We start from the raw sequence: 21,879 nt of genomic DNA, 5'->3' as shown, positions 1-21,879 counted from the left end.
CCAGGAGCTGGGGCTCGGAATCTCCTCCCTCCAGAACGTGAGTCACTGCCCGAGCCACTTCCAATTAGAGTGTTAATTAGGAGGAAAGACCCTCCTCCACCACCGCCCACCCGAGCACACACCAGCCCCGCGGCTTCCGGAGGCTCCAGCTAAAGTTTCCATCCCAGCTGGGGAAGGAGCTTCGGGTGAGTCCTACGTAGAGAGGGGCTGCACCGCGGACAGGTAGAGGACAGAGACTCCAGTGACTGGGCTCTGCAGGGCCCCAATCCGCTGACCGCCACGGTCCACACATTTCTAGCGCTGAGTGAGGCATCTCAAAGCCCCCCAGACAACCTGTTCCTGGGCCTCACTCCACAGTTCCTGAGAGTTCTGCTTTTTAAGTCTAGCCTCAACCCTACGGTTTAATTTTCAGTCCTTCAGGTCCTTGTTATACTTAATTGAAAAAGATACATTGTTTCTGGTGGGGGTTGCACCTGATCAGGGAGGTGAGTCTGGCGGGAATAGGGCACCCTCTTGAAATGCCCCCCATTCCTATTCGCCAGAAACTTTCCCCTCCCGTTGCCATGGAGAGAGACGGCCGCTGTCTCCCGTCGCCATAGCAACGTGCGGGTACTGTGGACCGCAGGATTGCGGGGCTCAGAAAGTCTTCTTGCAGTTTGCATCGCTCCGCAATCTTGGGGTCTTCTATCTCCGAAGATGGGACCTGAGGCAAGTCTGACTAACTTCTCCTGGTCAAGGTCCTCCCACTCACAGTCAGGTCATCTATTATGGGGTTATCTATTAGCTGCCACTTGTGTGGCATGTGGCTATTTACCCAGCGTTTCCACAAGCACTATCTTTATATCCCATGGGGCCCATGAAACACTCATAATCATTATACCTCTTTTACGGGAGAAAAAAATTGAGGCTCAGGGAGGACCAAGGTCACAACCGATACTGAATGCGGAGAGGGATTCGGGCTCTTTTCCTGGTCTTGCCACCAACCCCCTCAAGGTGCGGGATAACGGGGCTGGAACCAGCCCGGACTCAGGCCAGTCCCTGAGTGTCGAGGGGGCGGCCAGGAGGCGCCAGACTTGCCAGCTGCCGCGGGATGCCACGTGAGGGGCGGGGACCCTGCGGGGAAGTGATTAAAAGCAGAACGGAGCCGCAGGGGGCCGCTGCGGGGAGGGTCTTCTTGGGGCCGCCTTGCCCCGCCCCAGTCCCGCAGCTGTGAGGGTTCGAGAGGCTGCTCTGCAGGCCTGGGTGTCCAGGGCATGAGCGGGGTGTGGGGGGCCGGAGGGCCTCGGTGCCAGGCGGCGCTCGCGGTCCTGGCCTCACTGTGCCGGGCCCGGCCGCCTCCTCTTGGGCTGGACGTGGAGACTTGTCGGAGCTTCGAACTGCAGCCCCCAGAGAGGAGTCCGAGCGCTGCCGACGCAGGTAACGGGAGACCCAGGACCCCCTGCCTTCTTGGATTCTCATCTTGGCCGTCCCCAAGCCCCAAACACTCGCCCCAATAGCCGGGAAGATAGAGAGAGAACTCCAGCCTGGGCTTGTGGATTCGCAACCAGCCTCACACCGTCCCCTGGCCCATCTCCTGCGGGGCAAGGAGAGATCTGAAGGGAATCGGGAGAGACAGAACCCCCGGGCCCTCTCGAGTGACTATTGTGGGAACCCGGCGGAAAGCTCCCGGGAGAAGACTCGGGGCCTCAGTTTCCCTCGCGTTTCTGGGCTCGCCCTACAGGCTTCTGCCAGGGGAGGGGTTAGTGGATCCAACAGGAGCCGAGGGACGTACTGGCTACAGCAAAAGCTTGTCCCCTTTGGAAGTGTCCAGGTGCTAGAGTTCATCAGTTGATCTGACCGTCCGTTGTTCTCTCAGTAAACGCCGAGCCCCCTGGGTTAGGGAGAGAGAAACTTGGGTCTGCGGCTGGCACGAGGTCTTTGTGTCCGGGTGTCTCTCCCGCTGCTAGTGGCTTTCTGCGTCTCCGATGGGGGGCGGGGGTCGGGGAGGCGGAGTGGGGGAGGCTGTCGCGGCGTCCTCCCCCCACACCCCCCTCGCCCCTATAACTCGCTCCCTCGGTCTCCCTCTGACTCACTCGGACTCCCGGCGGGTGCGCGACTGAGCCGGTGCCTCTCGCCGACTTTGCCAAGAGGGCGCCTGCTGCCCAAGCCTCGCGGACTCTGCGCCCGACGCAGCCCCAGGCGGCAGCCGAGTGCAGGCGGGAGCCCGAGTCGAGTCGAGCTCGCCGGAGCCGGTGAGTCCCGAGCCCGAGCCCCGCGGGGCCGGGGCCCGGAGTGCAGCTGCGACGTCTCGCAGGAGTCGCGACAGCGGGAATGGCTTGTCGCGCCCTGGCGGCGGGAGCCGTAGAAGGATCGGTGGTGTGACCAAAGGCTGCTCCTGGGTATTTACCTGCTGCACCAGTGCCCTGCGGTCACGCTTGCCGGCTGCAGTGGGGTTTCTTTGTCCCGTTGCGTGGAGAGTGCCGGTGGGAGGATGTACAGGGTCGCGTCCCCTCCGGAGGACCGGCTGGGAAGAATGCGGAGTGGGGGTGGGGAGATCCTGCAGGGACCAAGGCGCTGGGGTTCCTTGGGACTCCGCAGACTCCACCTCTCCTTGTCCCTCGACCCCCACCCCAGTGGCACTGGGCCAAGGGATATGCGGGAGTCTCCCGGTGGCTCCACACCGCTGGCATGGAGAGGAGGTTTAGGGGGTCGCTAGAAGTGGGAATTTAGTCTCCCACCCTCTTCTCCAGGGACAAGAGACCAGGGTCGGAAGTGGAGGTTCCATGATCATGTACAGGTGGGGTAAGCTCCCCAGGGGTGCAGACTCCAGAGCTCTGGTTTGATTTGAGGTTAAGGGTGGGAAATAGAGGTGTATTCCAGGTTAGAAATAGAGCCAAGGGGAGGCTTGTGTGTGTGTGTGTGTGTGACTGGTCTATATCCAGCCTTTTGGTGATTTGGAGCTCACCTCTGACCTGTATGAGTTGTAGGGGTCCCTGATCTAGCATGTTCTCTCTCTCTCTCTCTCTCTCTCTCTCTCTCTCTCTCTCTCTCAATAGTTAATCAATGGGTTGATTACTGCAGCAGAAGGGATGGAGATTAGACATGAAGAACTTCTAGAGGATGGTACTATGATTAAGGCTGGGCAGTTGGTTCTCCTTGGAAATTCTCAGAACAGATCAGGCTCCCCAAATATTATTAGACTCTGGTTCTCTGGTGTCATCTGCTTCTACACCACCCAAGTCCCCATACCCACCAGACAGAGAATTTTCCTCAAGCCAGAGTCACTTCCTGTCTCCCCTTATTACCTAGCTCTCTTCTGTCTTTTCCTCCAATGATCCATCTCCAGTGGGGCATTACTGCTGGTTCTGACCCCTCATAGCCTAGAGGGTGAGAACACACCTGTCGAATTCTACCTGGGATTCCCCCTGTCTGTTCAGGGCAGAAATCCTGGTGGTGGGGATGGGGGTTGTTGGGGTGTTTGTGTGTAGCACATCCAGGCAGTAGGGAGGCATTGGTGTTCTGTCCAGAGAAATGCCCTTTAGTCTGGAATGATAGGTGCCTGGACAGCCAGGTTGAGGGTGAGAGAAGCCTGAGGAGTAAGAGTCAGTCAGTCCGGATGAATCAGTATGCCTTCCCTGCAGGCTGATTCAAAAGGCAAGTTTGAGTTGTCAGCCCTGGGGAACTTGAACTTTGGTTGCTGAGTCACAAGCCCCAGGAAGCCCAAGAGCCAAGCTTGGTGACTGAAAGGGATAGGAGAAGTAGAGAGGAGACCCTGGGTCATAGCACAAGAAAGAAAGTGGTTGAGAGTTGCTTTGGGACCTTAAGAATTTAGGTGAGCACAGTGTCTGGGGAGATGGTGTAGAGTTCAGGACCAGAGCCCCAGGTGTCTCACCTCCCAGCCTACTCCCTACATCTCACTGCCACTGCCTGAATCCAGAATCTCCAGTCAGAGAAATGATGGATCTTGTCATTTGCAGTTTTATGAAAAATGCAAGCGGGTAGAGCATGCCCAGCTCCTTTTATCATTTAACGCTTTCCCCTGCCTTCCTCCTGTTCTGAGTCTCTAACTCATTGGATTTCTAGTAACACTCTGAGATACAGACTCCACTATCATTTACTGAGACCCTCCCAATGTGCCAGAATCAATGCTAGGAATTGCATGGAAAATCTCAGTTAATTAGACACTGACTTGGAAACACCCATGCCCCAACTGTTTGAGCTAAAAGCAAATACCCTTCTTTTTTAAAACTATCAAGGCAAAGGGCCTGCTTTCCTCCTTAATACACCCACCCAAGTTAGGGTTAGGGTTAGGGTGACAAGCAGTTCTTCACCTTTCCTGTATCATGTGCCTTGCAGAAATGAATGATCTCTTCCCTTAGGCCAAGTTGCAGAGGGTTAGGTGTGGGGAGTGTGAGTTCTGGGCTCAAGGTAGTAAGCAGAGATGTTCTAGAAAATGCAGGGACTCAATGGGAGACCCAAGCTGCCTCTCCTCTCCCAGGCTGACAGCCAGCTTACCCTTGGCCTTGAGCTGCATGTGATGTTTATTCACTTTGCTAATGACTCTGGAGATGGTCTGTGATTTAGCCACCTGGCTTTGAAGTTGGTTTTTTGCAACACAGAGAATGTTTTCCCTGTGTGTGATGGCAAATTAAGTGTACAACATTTCATTAAAACAGAGTCCTGTTTCTACAATTGAATAATCAGCTACTCCTTCACTCTTCTTGCTGAAAGGAAAGAATCCTGCAAATTTTGCCATTTTTGAAGAAGGGAACAATGCCCAATCCTGAAGCACCCATGGGATGATGTTCTAACTCATGTATTTTTAAGCTTTAGTTTTCTTCAAGTGAGGTCTAGTATCTAGCACTTATAGTCCTAGATGGTTCTCTTCTCCCTCTGAACGTGGCAACTACAAGTGGGGAAGATAGTTTCAGTGTGCATCATCCCTTCAAGCTCTGTACAAAAGCTGCATGTTTTTCTAATTGTTCCAACTTTACTCTGTCTTTTACCATCCACAGTCAGGGGTGAAACATACGGCTGCAAATAATTAGGACTGGCATTGAGGCATTAGGATCAGGCCAGCTTTCTTTAGGGCCTGTGTAGAGTTGTCTGAAGTTGGGGAGAGCATGGTAAGAGAAAGTCTGGATTGAGCTAGGTAGCATCTCTGCCAGTCCTGCTGAGGAGAAGGTCCTGTAAGGACTGAGCCACCAGGATCTGCAGTCAGAGGAACCTGTGACAACACAAGTGAGCAGGGCATCCTGATCTGGGTACTCTAGATAGGATGACACTTTATCTCTCCCTTTTCTTTTGGGGTGCTAAACTCTTTTTCCTGATCCCCAAGGACCCACACAGAGCTTTCCTGTCACTAGTTGCAGATACAAACAGAGAAGAGGACAGACAGAAAAGAATCTCTCTGGCTTTCTCTCTGCCCCTCCCCTCCATTGCTCCAGCCTAGATCTTGGATTCAGAGAGGCTACATGTCCTGATGGGTCAGGCAGAAAGGTACAGTTACCATCTGCCAAAATACTAATACTAATAATTGCTAAGTCAATGTCAATGCTCCGTTAGCTATGACACATTAGTCTCCAATATATTTCTGAGTTCCTTAATGATGGTGGAAGTGGGCACCTGGTCATAAAGCTTGGTGTGGCTGTAATTAGCTTGGCATTGTCTTCCCTCTTCACAGGTTTACCAGGAACATTATTAATTCCTTCTCTGTTTGGACTCTGCTAATTATCCCCATAGGTAGTCAGTCTTGGATCTCTAAAGAAGGGAAGGACACAGTGGCCCTCTACTCCCCATTCCCCTAACCCTGCATTTTAATTAAATCCAGTTCTCCTAATGAATTTACAAGCCACAACAGAGCTTATCATTAATGTACCATGTCTGAGTCTCAGCACAGAATAGCCTCTGTTCTCCCAACAGACACACACATACACACACACACACACACTCACTCTCAGGCATATGTCTGTATGGTACTTTTCAGGGGCCACTGGTTAGTTGTCTGGTGGCTGGATATTTACTGCAGGATATTTACTTTCCAGGGAAGAAGAAAGCTGGAGGTGCGGTGGGGGGGGGCAGTCATAATCCAAGTCTGCAGGGGTCTGCCCAAGTTCAAGGTTCAGGCCTAAGACTAGAGGATGCCGCCCGCCCCCTTACCATCTTCTATTGATCACAACTTAGAAATGCTTCTCCTTTTAGTTTCTCTGTCCAAACTTTGATCCTATAGTTCTTCAGTTGCACCTCCAGTGCCCTGAGATGCCTGATTCAAGAGCCTGGATCTTGGCATCAGAAAATCCTAGATTCAAATCCCACCTCTCCTTCTTAATGCAGTGTACCCTGAACAAGTTACTTAGCTAACATCTCTATCCTTAGTTTATTTATCTTTAAAAGGTGAACACCAGTTTCTCTGGGAAGCTGTAAAGATTAAATGAGATAATGTAAAGGGCACAGTGTTTACTGTGTAGACATAAATAGCCTATAAAATCATTAATATTAATGGATCTATCCAGAGTCTCTTCACTTCCCAGCCTAAACTGTTCCTTTAGACTCTTGGGCCTCTGTCTTACTTGCTTTCTGGTCCCTGGGCTGTGCTTTGCCCATGGCTCCATCTGTGTCTGAAGGACAGCTAGGCTAAGGCAGCTTCTGCTCTGCAGGGTCTGAGCACTTACATTCCTGAGGGTCCACCAGCAGCTCCAGGCACTGGGGAAAGCAGGAAAATGGTCCTTTCTTCTCGATTCCTCCCCCCAGTTTATCTTTTCAATTATGATCTGTTACCAAGAATGCCTGTTACTGTTACAAAAAGGATTTTCCTGACATGGGAGCCCATTAGAAAAATTGGAACAATAGCAAGCGATAAGAACTGGCTGAGGAATCTGAAAACGATGGTGGGAGAGGCGGGGAGGGGGCCTAGGGCTCTGTCTCTGGAGAAAGGATTGTCAGAGGGGTGAGAAGCAAGATCTGGGCTGCTAATTAATAGCATAGCATTTTCTGGAAGAGGAGGGAGGCCATGGGCCATCACCCTGACACCCAGTCTCACTGATGGTGATAGGCAGGTCTTAACATGATGGCCTTCAGGGAGATCTTGACTTCAGGAAAGAAGAGGGTCCTGGGGTCCCTCGGATGCTTTGCCATCTCATCTGGGATCTCCTTTCTGTTCCTCAAAGGCCTCCCTTTGGGTCTGTTCTGTACACAGTAAACTACTGTCCTACACACACACACACACACACAAAAAAAAAAAAAAAAAAAAAAAAAAAAAAAAACCAAAACCCCACAAATCACAAAGAATAACAGCAACTTGCATTTTGGGGGGTATTCACCATATACCAGCATCTGTGCTCAAAGTCTTAGCTTATGTGATACTCACAGTGATCCTGTGAGATAGGAGTCATTAGATTCCTCACTCAGTAAAATAGGAAAACAAAGTTTAGAGAGGTTAAAGGATTAGTTCAGGGTCACACAATTAGAAAGCAATGTGAATAAAGTGTGCTCTGTGGTCTTTCTGGCACGAGTGCCCATCTGAGATGTCTACCCTGCTTCCGAGCACCTGTGAAGTCCAGTCCCCCAGCCAGCGTTCAAAGCCACGTGCTCCTGTACAATGCCATGTCATTGGGGTGTGTCTCCAAAGCCTGATCCCATAGCTTTTTTCTCTTCCGTAGGCAACTCTGTTTCCCCAAACCAGAAGCCCAAGGGCTACTGGAACAGAAATGGACTTCTTTTCCTTAATTTCCAGAAAAACTGCCAGGTGTGGTGGTGCATGCCTATAATCCCAGCAGCTCAGGAGGCTGAGGCAGGAGGATCGTGAGTTCAAAGCCAATCATAACAACTTATTGAGGCCCCAGGCAACTCAGTGAGACCCTGTCTCTAAATAAAGCATAAAAGGAACTAGGGACGTGGCTCAGTGGTTAAGTGCCCCTGGGTTCAATTCCTGGTATAATTTTTTTCCAGGAAAACTTGGCAAGAACATAGGATGTTCTTGATTGTACATTTTTCTTTCACAATTTTATTCTTTGGAACTCTTTGGAACTCCTGTTCACCAGCTGGGTGGTAATGGTAACAATAAAACAAGGGGGAAAGTAACAAGCAAACAGATATTAACAGAAACTTGGAAATGTGTGATCTTTGACATGGTCTGTGCTATGTCTCAAAGCACAGAGGGTCCTGGAAATGTAGGAAATAGTTATATTGTTTCTGCTGGCAAGATTATTCTTGGTTTGTAATGATAAGGTTAAAGCTATCTATATCAGTGTTCATGGTTTGCAGGTGTTCTGCCCACTAAACAAATCTCAAAACTAAGGGATGTTCAAAACTAGGCAATTCTAATAAAAGTAGCCTAACGTTTATTCCACTACTTGCTACCTTCTTAAGCGCTGACCTCAGCACTTTTGATACACTTTTGACCCCATTTAAATTTCACAAGGACCCTATGAGGTAAACGATATAGTAGTTCCATTTAATGGATGAGAAAACTGAGGCTGAGAAAGGTTACACAGTTTGTCAAACAGTTTAAAATGGAGATGGACTTTCAATGAGCCCTGTCTTCCGAGCTTCATGAGCAAGGCTTCTTTCTCTTTAAGCAGAAGGAGAGAGTAAGAAGAAGAGTCAGAGGAAGAAAACAGACACTTAGGAAGTACTTTCTTTTTTGCTGTTCTGTGTTGAGCACTTTCTCTGTCATTGGAGACTTACCTCTTGGCCAGGAGCTACTCCAGGTATACACAGGAAGATCACGGAGAGGGACCAGAGGTGCCCTCAGAATTCCATCTGCCTCCCAGGGCTGATGTTCAAACAAGCTGTTAGTGGGAAAGGGGTTTTGAAGGCTATTTGTCACCTGTAATTTCCTAGAGAGGCGACACGTACTGATGTGTTGGCCCCAAAAGTCCAAGGTAGGAAGGTACTCAACTTAGGTCATCTGGGCCTAAGCATAGTCCTTAGGCCACCGAAGGAGCTTGCATCCCTTCCCAACCTCAGTGTACCTTTCCCCAGATGCTATGGTTTGTATCTGGGATGTCCCCCAAAGGCATTTGTTGGAAGGTTGTTTCCCAGAGTGGCACTATTGGGAGGTGGAAGAAGCATGAAAAGGTGGAGGTCTTCAGATTATTGTGTGTGTGTGCCCTTGAAGAAGAAAGCAAGACCCCAGCACCTCCCTCTCCCTTTCTCTGTTTCACTTCCTGGCCATGAGGAAAGCAGTTTTGTTCTGCCACATGTTCCCACCATCATGTGTCACAATAGGATCAACTGACACAGATTAAAACCTCTAAAACTGTGAGCTAAAATAAACCTTTTCTCTTTATAAGTTGATTATCTCAGGTGTGTGTTATAGTGACGCAAAGCTGACTAACACACCAGGGGATGAAGGCTGGTTGAGTTCAAGGCCACATGTGGTAATTTTTTAAAGGGGTTAAATCCTCTATAATCATCTCCTCCCCCTGGCCTGATTCCACTCTTTTTGTCGTTTTCACCACCTTGCATACCCTGTATGGATGAATCCTCTCTGTTTGGAAGCCAATTTTCCTTGCCTTGCCTGCCTGTGAGATGTCAAAAGCCCAGGCTCTCCTGGAAGAAGATCCTCCAGGCATAGGATGGGCCTCCTGGCCTTATAGAACCAGTATTGAGTGCTGGGTGCTGATTCCCAATAATCCATATCCTCTGCCTCTGTGATTAGGGAATCACGGCTCCAAGGGAACAACAGCTGGGGGTCACGTGGCGAAGCAATCAAAATAGCAACCACACTGAGGAAAAACTGATTCCCCTGGCCCCTCCCCTCCCCCCACCTCTCTTTTCATTTATGAATTCAGTTTTTTTTTTTTTTTTTTTGTCAGCCTGAACATTTAAATGCACTCTATGCTCTCTGGATTCCCCCCTTCTCATTAAAATTCTAATTATTACCAGAGCAAGCAAAATGTATGATCAAAGGAAAGCAAGGCCCTAGAAATACCTTTTGTTTTAAGGTGACTCATATTGCAGAGGATGCATCAGAACAGCTGTTAACAGAATGGATTTGAAGGGTCTGGAGATGGCCCGACACATAGAATAAGGACACATATATCTGTAGTCGTTTTCCTGATGATCCCGGGAGGATAAAGGCTTAGAAAAATAGTCCCCAAGCCATTTAGATCATGAATGCATAACAAAAAAAATATTGAGTTAGTACCTCCAATATATGCTTACTTGTCCCCAGGTTATATACGTGTTCTATAGCAGTGAAATTGAAGAGCCAAACTGGCTGGGTTATGGCCCAGTTCTACCCCTTACGGGCTGCATGACCTGAGCAATCTATATAACTCTCTGTGTCTGTTTCTATGTCTACAAAATCAGGATCATATTGTACCTATTTCATTGGAAAGGATTGAGTGAACAAGAATATCAAAAGCATTTTGAACCTTGGACATAGTCATGTTGAATAAATTGACTAAACCCAATAATAAAATGCTGTTATTACTATCAATCTGCATATAAATTTTTGCTTTCTTATATGAGATAATAAATATACATTAAAATGATCTCTTTTCCTGTGGCCCCAAGGCATGTGCTCACCACACTAGAGACCTTTAACCTAGTCGTTAACTTAGAATCAATCAATTTTTCTGGTCCCTGGCAGTCTCCAGAGGAAGGATGAGCCCCATCTCTTGGCCAGGGGAAGGTCCTGATGTCTCTGTGCAGGGTCTTGGCAGGAGACAGAGGTAGTGGTATGTGGCTAGGAACTTGAAGATTCTCTGCTATTATTCCCTCTTCATGGAGGTACCTGGTAGAGGATCTAGGAAAGTTACCTGCAACAGGGAGTTGAAAGGCAGTGCTGGCTCCCCAGAGAGTGTGGCTGAAGTTCTCACCTCCTTCTCAGATCCCTTTGGATGTGAGACAGCTTTCCTTGAACCTGTATTCAGGGAAAGTACCCAGCCTCCCTCCAGGAAGGACTGGGCATCTTTGTACCCCAAGCCTAGCTCAGAACCTGGCACATGCCAAATGCTCCGTAAATGTTGGTTAAACTTAATTTAAATGAGAGATAATCACACGCTTTAAAAAGAGAGAGAGAGATAATTACACCCTTTTATATGCCATTCATTCACTCGCTCACTCTCATGAGCCAGTTCCTATGCTAGTTCATGAGTCAAGTCAATGTGAAAAGAACAAGATCACAATAGCCTCCAGGAGCTTGTGGTTTCACCAGGGACAAACAGACCAGGACAGTACAGAGAGTGCCAGGCCGGGCAGTGGACATCTGGACCCTGGTCTGAGTTCTGCATCTGACCAACCTGTAACTGCAGGCAAATCTCTGCTCAGGGACACTGCTCCCATCTGTAAAGGTACAGCCTGGCCTCAGTACCTGTGGAGTCATTCCTCACCATCAGTCCTAAGATTATTAAGGCACTGAAGCAGACTAATCCAGCGACTGCAACCCACCAGCCTGCCGCGGGGAACAGGGAGTGCCAGGTTGAGCTGGCAGGGAGCTCAAAGGAGTCGCCAGTTCCCACTTTGCGGAACCTAAGTCCAGCTACCAAGTCATCAGCTTCTTCCAGAAAAGCCAGAAATCTGGGGCGATGATGTATGTAATTTGGTGACTTTTCAGTCATAATGCAAGCCAAACAAAACTCTTCTGCTGACTTGTCCACAGTGACCATTTTTACTCGCTGACCATTTGGCCCACAAGCAAGCCATTGGTTCAAAGCCTTCTGACTTTACTCGGAGCAAGAAGAGGCCTGAGGTTCAGAGCTTCATTCCCAGGTTTGGGGAGGGAAGTGGATGAGAGGTCTGCTGAGTGATTTCTCACAAAGGCAGGCACCCCGCTACAGCTCTCCTGAGATAATGGACATCTCTTGGTTCAGGAGTGGGCTGGGCATGGGGCAGTGGGTGTCCACCTCCAAATCAACCACCGTGCCTAAAAATACCAGCTTTACAGCAAAGCTCTCAAAGAGCCATAGAAATGGAGAAGGAGGGCTATCAGAATCATTTGTATTTTGAGGTTAGCTTTGACATACTGTATAGATCAGATTCTAAGTCAACACGAGTATTCATGGGGGCCTCCTGCATGCAGGGCTGCAGGAAGAAGAAGCCAATCTCTGCCTTCAAGGAGATGAGGCTCGACCCCATTTCCCTGAAGTCAACACAATGAGCTCCAGCCTTGGGCCTAATGGGGGTGGGACAAAGAAGAGGGGAGGGTGAGTTAGCTAGCCTCCACCCCTACCCCACAGGGCTTCACAGCCAGCTGGGGAAGAGATCTGTATACAAAAAATCACTGTTAAAAGTCTGCCCTTAGTAACATCTCTAATAGAAATTCCAACAGCATCTAAACATGCACGCTTCACGAATTTGCACATTTGCTTAGACTGCCATTTAAATCACTTTGCCTTCCCGGTGCACATGTCAGTAGGCAGTAGAGGAGGCAGCCAGGTGCTCCCAAGCTGGTGGAGGGTGGGGGGTGGGGATAACCCTGTAGAAACCAGACGGAGGTGAACATAAGGCTGCAGATATTTCACAAAATGGACCATCGGGAGTCAACCCTAAGACCGTCTCTCCCTCAGACTTGGCAGCTTTTCTCATGACCATTCTTTTCTCTTCTTCCGTCTTTGTCCCTTCTGTGTGCTGCCCCCCCCCCCTTCCAACACTGTCACCTGCTCTCCTGTCTGTCTCTGTCCCTCCCTGCCCGGCTCGTGCCGAGGGCAGGCACCTCTGTCAGCCTCCTCGTCTTGGTAGTTATTGTGTGTGGCGTGGCCCTGGTGGCAGTTTTTCTCTTTCTCTTTTGGAAGCTGTGCTGGATGCCCTGGAGGAACAAGGAGGCCTCCAGTCCCTCTGCTGCTAACCCTCCTTTGGAGGCCCTCCAGAGTCCCAGCTCCAGAGGCAACATGGCGGACAAGCTGAAGGACCCCAGCACCCTGGGCTTCCTGGAGGCGGCCGTGAAGATCAGCCACACGTCTCCAGATATCCCGGCGGAGGTGCAAATGTCAGTTAAGGAGCACATCATGCGTCACACCCGGCTGCAGCGACAGACCACAGAGCCAGCATCATCCACCAGGTGAAGGGGCCACCCCTCCTTTTCTAAGCCTCACATGGCCAACTTCCTTTTTTTGATGCATTAATGAGATTCCAGCCTGTGAAGATCAGAGACCAGGAATAATAGCAAGTGTCCTTTGACTAAAGAATAAATCAAAGGGCGTGGTCCATGCAAGGAAGATGTGGACGGCAGGAAAGGTGTCACTAAAGGGAAACGTTAAGGTGGAGTGCTGTGGGTGGGGTGCACACTTGGGATGGTTGTGGATGTGGGGAGAATAAGAGTGGAGTAGCGGGGTGTTGGGAGTTTGAAGAGAAGGAAAAACTTTAGGCAGGGGGGAAGAGAATATACAAAGGTCCAGAGGCATAAACATTCATGGTGTGTGAAGACATGTCAATGAAGCCCCATAGCTACATCTACAGTGCATGGGAGTAAAAGCAAAAGCCAACATTTTGAGAATGAAGATTCTTTTAAAACCCTCCAGAGCTCCTTGCATGACAGCAATTGTACACAAGACATCCTTTAATTCAAAACAATACCGACAACAGACAGTGATTAAAAATCTACTCTAAATTCAGAAAACATTTTTAAAAGATGTGGTGCATACATGTACAAGAAATTGTATTTACACAAATTTAGTGCTCTGGTGGATTCCTGAGCCCCTGTAATGTCTCTCCAGGCTCCCAGGGACCAACCAAAAGAAAAGGGAGTCTGGTCTTCAGACTGGAAGGGCAGGAATGACAGCGCTAGCAATCACAGGGACAGAGTTTGTCATATGGCCTCGGGCAAGTTGGCCGCCTTCCCTAAACCTCACTTTCCCCAATTGTAAAATAGGGCTAAGGACTCTTCCAAGTTTGTTGTGAGATGTCCATTAAAGAATCCATGTGATATTAATGAGAGCTAATATATATATTGATTATTACACCTGGTCCTGTCCTAAGCATTTTATATGTTAATCTATTTCACCCTTACAGCAATCCTAAATGATTGCTACTTTTATTATCCTTATTTTTATAGCACAGAGAGGTTAAATAACTTGCCCAAAGTCACATAGCTAGAAAAGCAGCAGAGCCAAAATTAACCCATGCAATCTGCCTATACTTTTAACCCCTCCACTGCCTGCTCTATGGTAAATCGTAAGTGGTGTTGCTGGTGATGAGGATCATGAGGAGGAGGAGGAGGAGAGGTCCTAAGGTGGGGTCATGGCTTCATGGAGGAACCAGAGTTATGCCTAGTTAGGAGAGAAACTTAGAAAGCAGATGACAGAAAAGCAGGGAAAATGATTACGATAACAATAACTAACGTTCATTGAGCTTGCTGTACACCAGGCTCCATTCCAACTGCTTTACATACATTAAGACACGAAATGCTCGCAGCCAACCTTGTGCACAGAGTGTGTGCAGGGGGAAGTGGGATTGGCAAGAGGGAGGAAAGGTGAGCCACAGGGGTAGGATGGGCCAGGGCCAACACAGTTGGGTCTGTCAGAATCCCCTCCTCCTGAGCCCTGACACACTCTTCTGCCCCCTCCGCCAGGCACACGTCCTTCAAGCGCCACCTGCCAAGGCAGATGCACGTCTCCAGCGTAGACTATGGCAATGAGCTGCCACCCGCGGCGGAACAGCCCACCAGCATCGGCCGCATCAAGCCTGAGCTCTACAAGCAGAAGTCAGTGGACGGCGAAGAAGCCAAGTCCGAGGCCGCAAAGAGCTGTGGGAAGATCAACTTTAGCCTACGCTACGACTACGAGAGTGAGACCCTGATCGTGCGCATCCTGAAGGCCTTTGACCTCCCTGCCAAGGACTTTTGTGGAAGCTCTGACCCTTATGTCAAGATCTACCTCCTGCCTGACCGTAAATGCAAGCTGCAGACCCGGGTGCACCGCAAGACCCTGAACCCCACCTTTGATGAGAACTTCCACTTCCCTGTCCCCTACGAGGAGCTGGCTGACCGTAAGCTGCATCTCAGTGTCTTTGACTTCGACCGCTTTTCCCGCCATGACATGATTGGGGAGGTCATCCTGGACAACCTCTTTGAGGCCTCCGACCTGTCCCGGGAAACCTCCATCTGGAAGGACATCCAGTATGCCACCAGTGTGAGTAGAGCACTGTTCCTTGGCTATTGTGGATTCACAGTTCTGGGTTGGGTGGGGTGGGGGATAGAAGAGCTACCATGAGGTGGGAAGGGAAGGGAGTTTTTATCTTTTGGTTCCGATTGTGTGTTCTGAGATGGTTCTGTCTACTTGCTAAGCCTCAGGTTTTCCATCTATAAAACTGTACATGTCTCCTTGATCAAAGGTAAGAATTGGGCCAGTCCTGTGGACTGAATCACCCAGCAACATCTACTGAGGCTACTGATGTATATTAGAAACTGGGAACAGGCAATCAAGAACAAGTTGTTATCAGTCGGGATGAGCCAGGTTATACAGTGGCAACAAACAATCCCAGGATTTTGTGATTTAAGACTACCAGCTTTTATTTCTCATTCATATTACATATACTCTGCAGTTTGGCTGAGGGCCCTACCCAGTTTACTCAGGAACCCAAGCCAACCCAGGCTCCATCTCAATGTGTGTTCCCACAGTTAAACGTCAGGAGGAAGAGGATATGGCAAATGCCATTAGCTGTGGCATATGTCATTAGCCAAAGCAAGACTTAGAACCCCCTCCCTTTTTTTTTCACTTTAAACTGTATTGGGGATTGAACCCAGGGGTGCTGTACCTCTGGCTACATCTCTAGTCCTTTTCTTATCTTTCTTTTTTTTTAAATTTGACACCTGATCTCACTAAGTTGCTCAGGGTCTCTATAAATTGCCTGGGCTGGCCTTGAACTTGCAATCCTCCTGCCTCAATCTCCTGAGTCACTGGGATTACAGGCATGTGCCACAGTACCAACCTCATATGGCAACTCTTACTATAAAAATGGTAGGAGCAAAGCAATCGTACCATCTATCTAACGAACAACACTAATGACTACACACAGCAGTCCCTTGTCTTCGGCATTATCCTCTCAGTGTGGTCTGGGAGATGGGGCAGTTAGCTAATCCACGTGTTAGAGTGGACACTGGGCTGTTCACAATCAAGTGGAACTGACTAGGGAAGGTCTCAAAAAGTTGAGGTTCAAGTTGGTTTTTAAAAGCACAGAGGACAAACTTTGCACAGAGAACTAGAGAGGGCATACCCAGAGCCCCTAGTTGGTGTGGATGGCATGTTCCAGTCCCCTGAGCTGATAAGGCTGTGTACCATGTCCTGAGGGTGTAGCTAATACATGTCCCCCAGAGCCCACCTGGGTGGCTGAGAGCAGGCGCATGTTTGCCAAGCTCCCATGGCTTCATATGTAATGTCTTGAGTTCTGCCTGGTTGAGGGTCTCCCTGGGTGAGCCATATCTGAGTTAGAGGGCTGACTGTACTCTGTCTGCAGACCCTGCCTTTGGACAGTCCTTACTCGATATCTTTGTTGAATTTGTAAGGAGGAAGGCTGGAAAAATCAGTTCCTGCTGTCATTGATCAAGGGCACAAATCTTGATTGGTTCTGAGAGATAGGGTGGCGGACTCCACTTCCGCCCCAGGAAGGATCTCTGGGGACACTCCATTCTCATAGTCAGGGCTGACTTTGACCAGTCCAACCGAATGTCCCTGTGCATCCCCCACGTAAGCTTTACTGAAATGATATCCCACACAAGGAGCCAGCCAGACGGGTCGGAAGATGGGGCTGGCTGAACAGTGGCTGTTCGCCTGCCCAGGCCCAGGAGCAACATGAATCACTTTGAAGTCTACATCTGGTGCCGCTCCTCCCTCGTGTCTCCTAAGGTGGCAGCTTCATTATGGTGACTGGACAGGTGAAGAGTAACTCGATTTTCCCACACTGAGGCCATGTCCAGGGCTGTGAGGTCCAGGGGCTGCGGAGCTGTCTCTGCTCAACCTTCCAAGGAGCCTCCTCTGACCCCGGCCAGAGTCCCCACCTTCTTATTCCCTGCTCCAGACAGGAGTACCAACTTCGTCCTGGAGTAGGCAGTCCATGTGCAATCACGGACCTAACTTCCTGCATTCTGGAACCTTGTCACTGTCCCAAACCCACTTCCCCAGCCCAGCTTCAGAAAAAGACAGATCACCTAAAGGGCACTGGACATATCTTCACCACCTCATCCTCCCCAGCCAGTGTCATTAGAGACCTCGTCCTGAGACCATTTGAGGTCCTGAGGAGGTGAAGGAGGGGCTGTGATAGAAGACAGCCTCTTTGACCCGCGGGAATTTAATTATAGACAGGTAACGTGCGTTGGGTAGCTGGCAGAGCAAACCAGCAGATACTGTGTGTGTATTATGTGGGGTTCCAAGAGCCCCAGGAGTAATGACAGCCTGGGGAGTTCTCCCAGGTGAGGGGATTATAATGGGTAGAGAAAGATGAGTATAAATAACCCCATAGGCCAAGAAGAAAGGGATGCATTCCAGTCAGGAGCTGAGTCCAGGCCAAGCCATTTGCAGAGCTGCAGAGCTGGGGACCAGGCTCACACTTGCTTGCAGTCTGTCTGAGCTGGAGATTCCTCCTGAGGTGAGTCCCCTGGGCCCTCCTGCCTGCAGCCCCATCAGCACTGTCCTTAGGAATAGGCTCAAACTCTGGCAGGCGAGGACTCCAGCAGAGTTGGGGAAAAGGATACTAATACACTGGTACTTTTACCTGCTTTGTGGTGCAGAGTGTGAAAATTTAATTATTTTGGAACCAGGGAGACCCAAGTCACAGTCACTAGGAATGATGTGAGCACTAAATATGTATGAAATCCTGTAGCCAGTGCTGTGGGGGCAGATGGATGCAACAGAAAGTGGGCTCCTATATCTCCTGTGGACCTGGTTGTGTCCCTGGAGCTATACTTTGGACCTGAGCTCTGAATGGCAGCTCTCTACCTCAGTCAGCCTGGTCCTCAACATGCCCATCATTCCTGCCTCTTGCCTCTTCTCACAAGGGCGCTGTTAGGCCAACCTATCCCCCACCTCCGACCAGCCCACACCATTCCACCTTTTAAAGTCTCTCTGTAGCCTCCTGCACTCACCACCTCTCTTATGTATATCCTCTGTGTCCCAAGGATATACCCCCATCATACTCTGTCTTGGAGACCTGAGTCCCCGTGGAGGATTCAGGCATGGCTCTGGCTCTCTCTTGTATGTCCTCTGAGCCTAAGAACTCAGCACACTCTTGTTGAATGACTGCTGACTCACTTAGTTCAGTTAAAATGCTGTCCAAGAAGAGGATCAGGAAGAAGCAGCTGGACTCGGGTGGAGTCACCCTGGGGAAGCTTCCTGGAGGAGCGGCTCAGTAGTATTTTGCAAATGGGTAGAGCAAGGCTTGGCGGGGAGGGAACCTGCCTGTGCATCTCTTCAGAGGCACGGGATGGCCCGGGGTGGCAAAGAGACTAGCTAGGTAGAGATTAGCCAAAGATCAGGTAATCTGGACCAACACAGAGGACCCACAAGCTAACCAGGAGAGGCACTGTGAGAATCGGGCCTCAGGAGGCTGCTCTGTGGTTCATGAGTGCCACAAGAGCCAGCTTCAGCCCGGCATGTGGATCCAGGCAGGTCGCTGCCCTGGTACTGGCGTTGGTATGAAGTTGCATTGGTCTTGTTTCTGTCAGCCACTGAACATTTTTGAGCGTCAAGGCTGGGATCAGGGAAGTAACCATGTGAGGAGTTGTCTAGCTCTTTGTTAATTGCAGATCTGAAGCCACAAGGGAGGAACCCTGGCCTCCCCACCTTCAGGCTGTTCTGGAGGGAAGCCCAGGCAGCCTAGCACTTAATTAATATACAAAACCCGACAGCGGGTGAAAAGCAGGCAAGCAGGGTCTGCTGGTGCGATCAGATTGGAGGCCTGTGGTCTTCCACTGAATCAAGACACTCATCTTAGGAAGGAAATAAGTGAATCCATGGTGCTCGTTCCAGCCCTGCGCAGAGTTGCCCTGAAGCTGCCGCACTCTCTCCTGCCTGGTGGTGTGACCTGGACGTTTCCAGAAAGGTGCCACTGTCTCTTCAACCAGAGCCTTGACTGGCTAACATCACCCTGCTCTTCCCCTCCCCCACCACTTCTGCCCCCATCTCATTATTTATATATAAAGCTGCAGATTTATCATTATAATAGAGCTGCCGTCACTGGGATTTGCTAACACCTCTGTAATCTTGTAGTTATTGCTACAGAGGCCTCAGACCCCAGTGCACACAACTATTCCTGTCACCGTTCCTGTGCCTTCGCTGCGGCAGGAGGTGAAGGCTGTAATTGGTGCCATAAATATGTGTTGTGCTTGGTGGTGCTAATGGACTCGGCCAGCTTCCTGCCTTGCCATGCCCCCCACCCCAGGTTAGAAGGTGCATGAGTGCGTGCACATGTATGTGTGTGTGTGTGTGTGTGTAGGGTAGGGGTTGGTGGGCATGGCAAAGTGCTCTGTATACTTCCTGAGAGTCTAGACTCAGGGTCTGCAGGGAGGATGAGAAGCCCTGGGTGGTGAAATAGCTTCTGGTCTGGGAATGAGCAGAACAGTGCAGAAAGAGCCCAGTCTTTGGTGCAAGACACACCTGCCCTGCATTCTAGCTTTTATGTTGTCTATGTTTGAGACCCCAGGATATTATCTGAACTGTGCCTTAGTTTCAGCATCAATGAAATGGAGATGATAATGGTATCTAGACCAGTGGATTATATGGGGTACATAAAATGTAATATACAATCCACCTGGGGTGACCAGGGGGCCTGCTGAGCCCTGTTCTCCCAGTGCTTTCCTGCTGGCTCAGCCTATGGGTCCCTTCTCTACCACTCTCAGGCCTGACTTTCCTTGTCAGTTCAGACTACCTGGTTGTTAGATAGTATCTCAGTAGTCACCCCTTATGCAAAGGGGTACATTTGGAGATCTCCAATGGATGCCTGAAACCTTGGAGAGTACGCAACACTATATATACTATGTTTTTCCCCCCTGTAAATATATATATACCTATGAGAAAGTTAAATTTACAAATTAGGCACAGGACTCTTAACAACAATGGTAAAATAGAACAATAACAATATACTGTGATAAAATCAACAGCATCAGAACTCTTGGGCTTGTGGCCATTATTAAGTAAAATAGGGTTTACTTAGACACAAGCACTGCAGTTCCACACCAGTCTATCTGATAACCAAGATAGCTACTAAGTCACTAACGGGTGGATAGTGTATAAAGTGTGGATACGCTGGAGTTGGACAGCAAGATATCACCAGGCTACTCTAACTGGCATGCAACTTGAAACTTATGAATTGTTCATTTCTGGAATTTTCCATTTAATATTTTCAGACTGTGGTTGACTGTGAGTAGCTGAAACCACAGAAAGGGAAACCACAGATAAAGGAGGACTACTGTGTTCTTGTTTTATTTCTTAGCTTAGCTTAGGACCTGCATTCTCTATGTGACCTTAGAAAAGTGATTTCCCCTCTCGGGGCTGCAGTTCCCTCCCTATTAAACTATCTCCCAAGTTCTGAGATTCTTACCTTCCCTCAGCTTGTCCCACTGAAAAGTTCTTGATAGGTCAGTGGGCAGAATTTCTAGCCATACCCTCTCCCCCCTTCAGTGTTGGTGAATCAGTCCTCTCCTGAAGCCCTTGGGGAGTGTCCTCCAGAAGTTTCTGCCCATAAGGGAGTCCCCACCGACAAACTTGCTTTCTTTCCCCCTGAGGCAGTCCTACACTGGAGCTCAGTTCCCTCCCACCTGCCTCCTTTCAGATCCCCCATGTGCCAGGAATATGTGGGTCATTACTTACTAAGCTCCTACTAGGTGCCAAGGGCATGCTCTTTATCAGGTTTCATCCTCACCAAACCCTTACAATTGTCCCTTATATGTAAATACGGAAATGAAGGTTCAAGGTTAAGTGACATAGCCAGCATCATCAGAGAGCTGTAGAGACAAAATTTGAACCCAGGTCTTCAACAGACCCTTGCATGGCCAGAGGGCAGCATGGTTACTTTGCTCTTGGGACAGAAAATAGATACTGAAATTGTGCAGTTCATCAAGGGGTTCAGAAGAACGTTTGGGTTTTCCTTGTGGCTGGTTAACTTCCCTCATCTGTCTCAAAATCGGGTCATTTTAGGAACCTGCATTTCTGCTGACACTGGTATTCCTTTACCTTTTTCCCAGCATTCCTCCCGTGTGCATCTTGGGTTTAACATTCAATCCTCTCTCTTAACAAACATTTATTGAATGCCAACTATGTACTGGTCAGTTGCATCACTGAACACTTGTTGGATACAGAACGGTGGGCCAAGCTATGAAAAGAGCAGAAAAGAAAGAGCCCCATCGCGGAGGGCCCAGGCTAATAGGAACTGTATAATACGCTCAGTGACCTCTGGGCCCCTCAGACATGGAGTACACGCTTTCAGGCAGACGGATTCAAAGTGCTTATAACACAGTTACGCGAGTGACTGTACTCCATACCCTGTGCAGAGTGTTTAGAAGAAATGGAGAAAAGAAACAGTCAGATGAGATTGGTCTGGAGAAGTTTCTAGAGAAGGAAAGTGTTTGGGCAGGATTTAATGGCAGTGAAGGAGAGAGAGAGAGAGAGAGAGAGAGAGAGAGAGAGAGAGAGAGAGAGAGAAACATGGGGAACAGAGATAGGGAAATATGTTTCTCTATTTTCTTTGGTCTAGGAGAAGGATCTAGAGAGCACCTCTATCAAATAACATTGGATTTCTTTTCATTGTGTAGAAACTGCTTGCCAGGTAATCACTGTGTACCAGGCACCAGGCTGGGAACAGAGTGTCTTCAACTTCAGTCCTGTCTTCACAGCCTCACAGTCTGATGGGCAAGGTGGGAAAGTGGCTCTGTTGTCCAGGGGACAGTCGGGTCCTCACTGCCCCATCATGCTAAAGGGAGGGAGACCTCCTGGAAAGAAATTGCCCTTTCACCTTATTCCTCTTTTC

The 21,879-nt window shown here is 49.2% G+C and overlaps 1 protein-coding gene across 2 annotated transcripts in view; it reads left to right on the top strand.

The window, feature by feature from the left end:
- Positions 1–1,253: 1,253 nt before the first annotated feature.
- Positions 1,254–21,879, top strand: part of Syt6 (synaptotagmin 6) — a 61,056-nt gene continuing 40,430 nt past the window's right edge. Inside the window, exons 1-3 of one of the 2 annotated variants that reach the window (XM_027940288.2) lie at positions 1,254–1,416; positions 12,637–12,985; positions 14,495–15,053. In XM_027940288.2, the coding sequence (XP_027796089.1) occupies positions 1,254–1,416; positions 12,637–12,985; positions 14,495–15,053 (1,071 nt within the window). Of the gene's footprint in view, positions 1,417–12,636; positions 12,986–14,494; positions 15,054–21,879 lie in introns of those variants that run through there. The other variant, XM_027940292.2, reaches the window with a different exon arrangement.

Source organism: Marmota flaviventris, chromosome 10 (assembly GCF_047511675.1).
Source record: "Marmota flaviventris isolate mMarFla1 chromosome 10, mMarFla1.hap1, whole genome shotgun sequence".
In the NCBI taxonomy this organism is placed as follows: Eukaryota; Metazoa; Chordata; class Mammalia; order Rodentia; family Sciuridae; genus Marmota; species Marmota flaviventris.
This window is presented reverse-complemented; position numbering and strand designations above follow the sequence as displayed.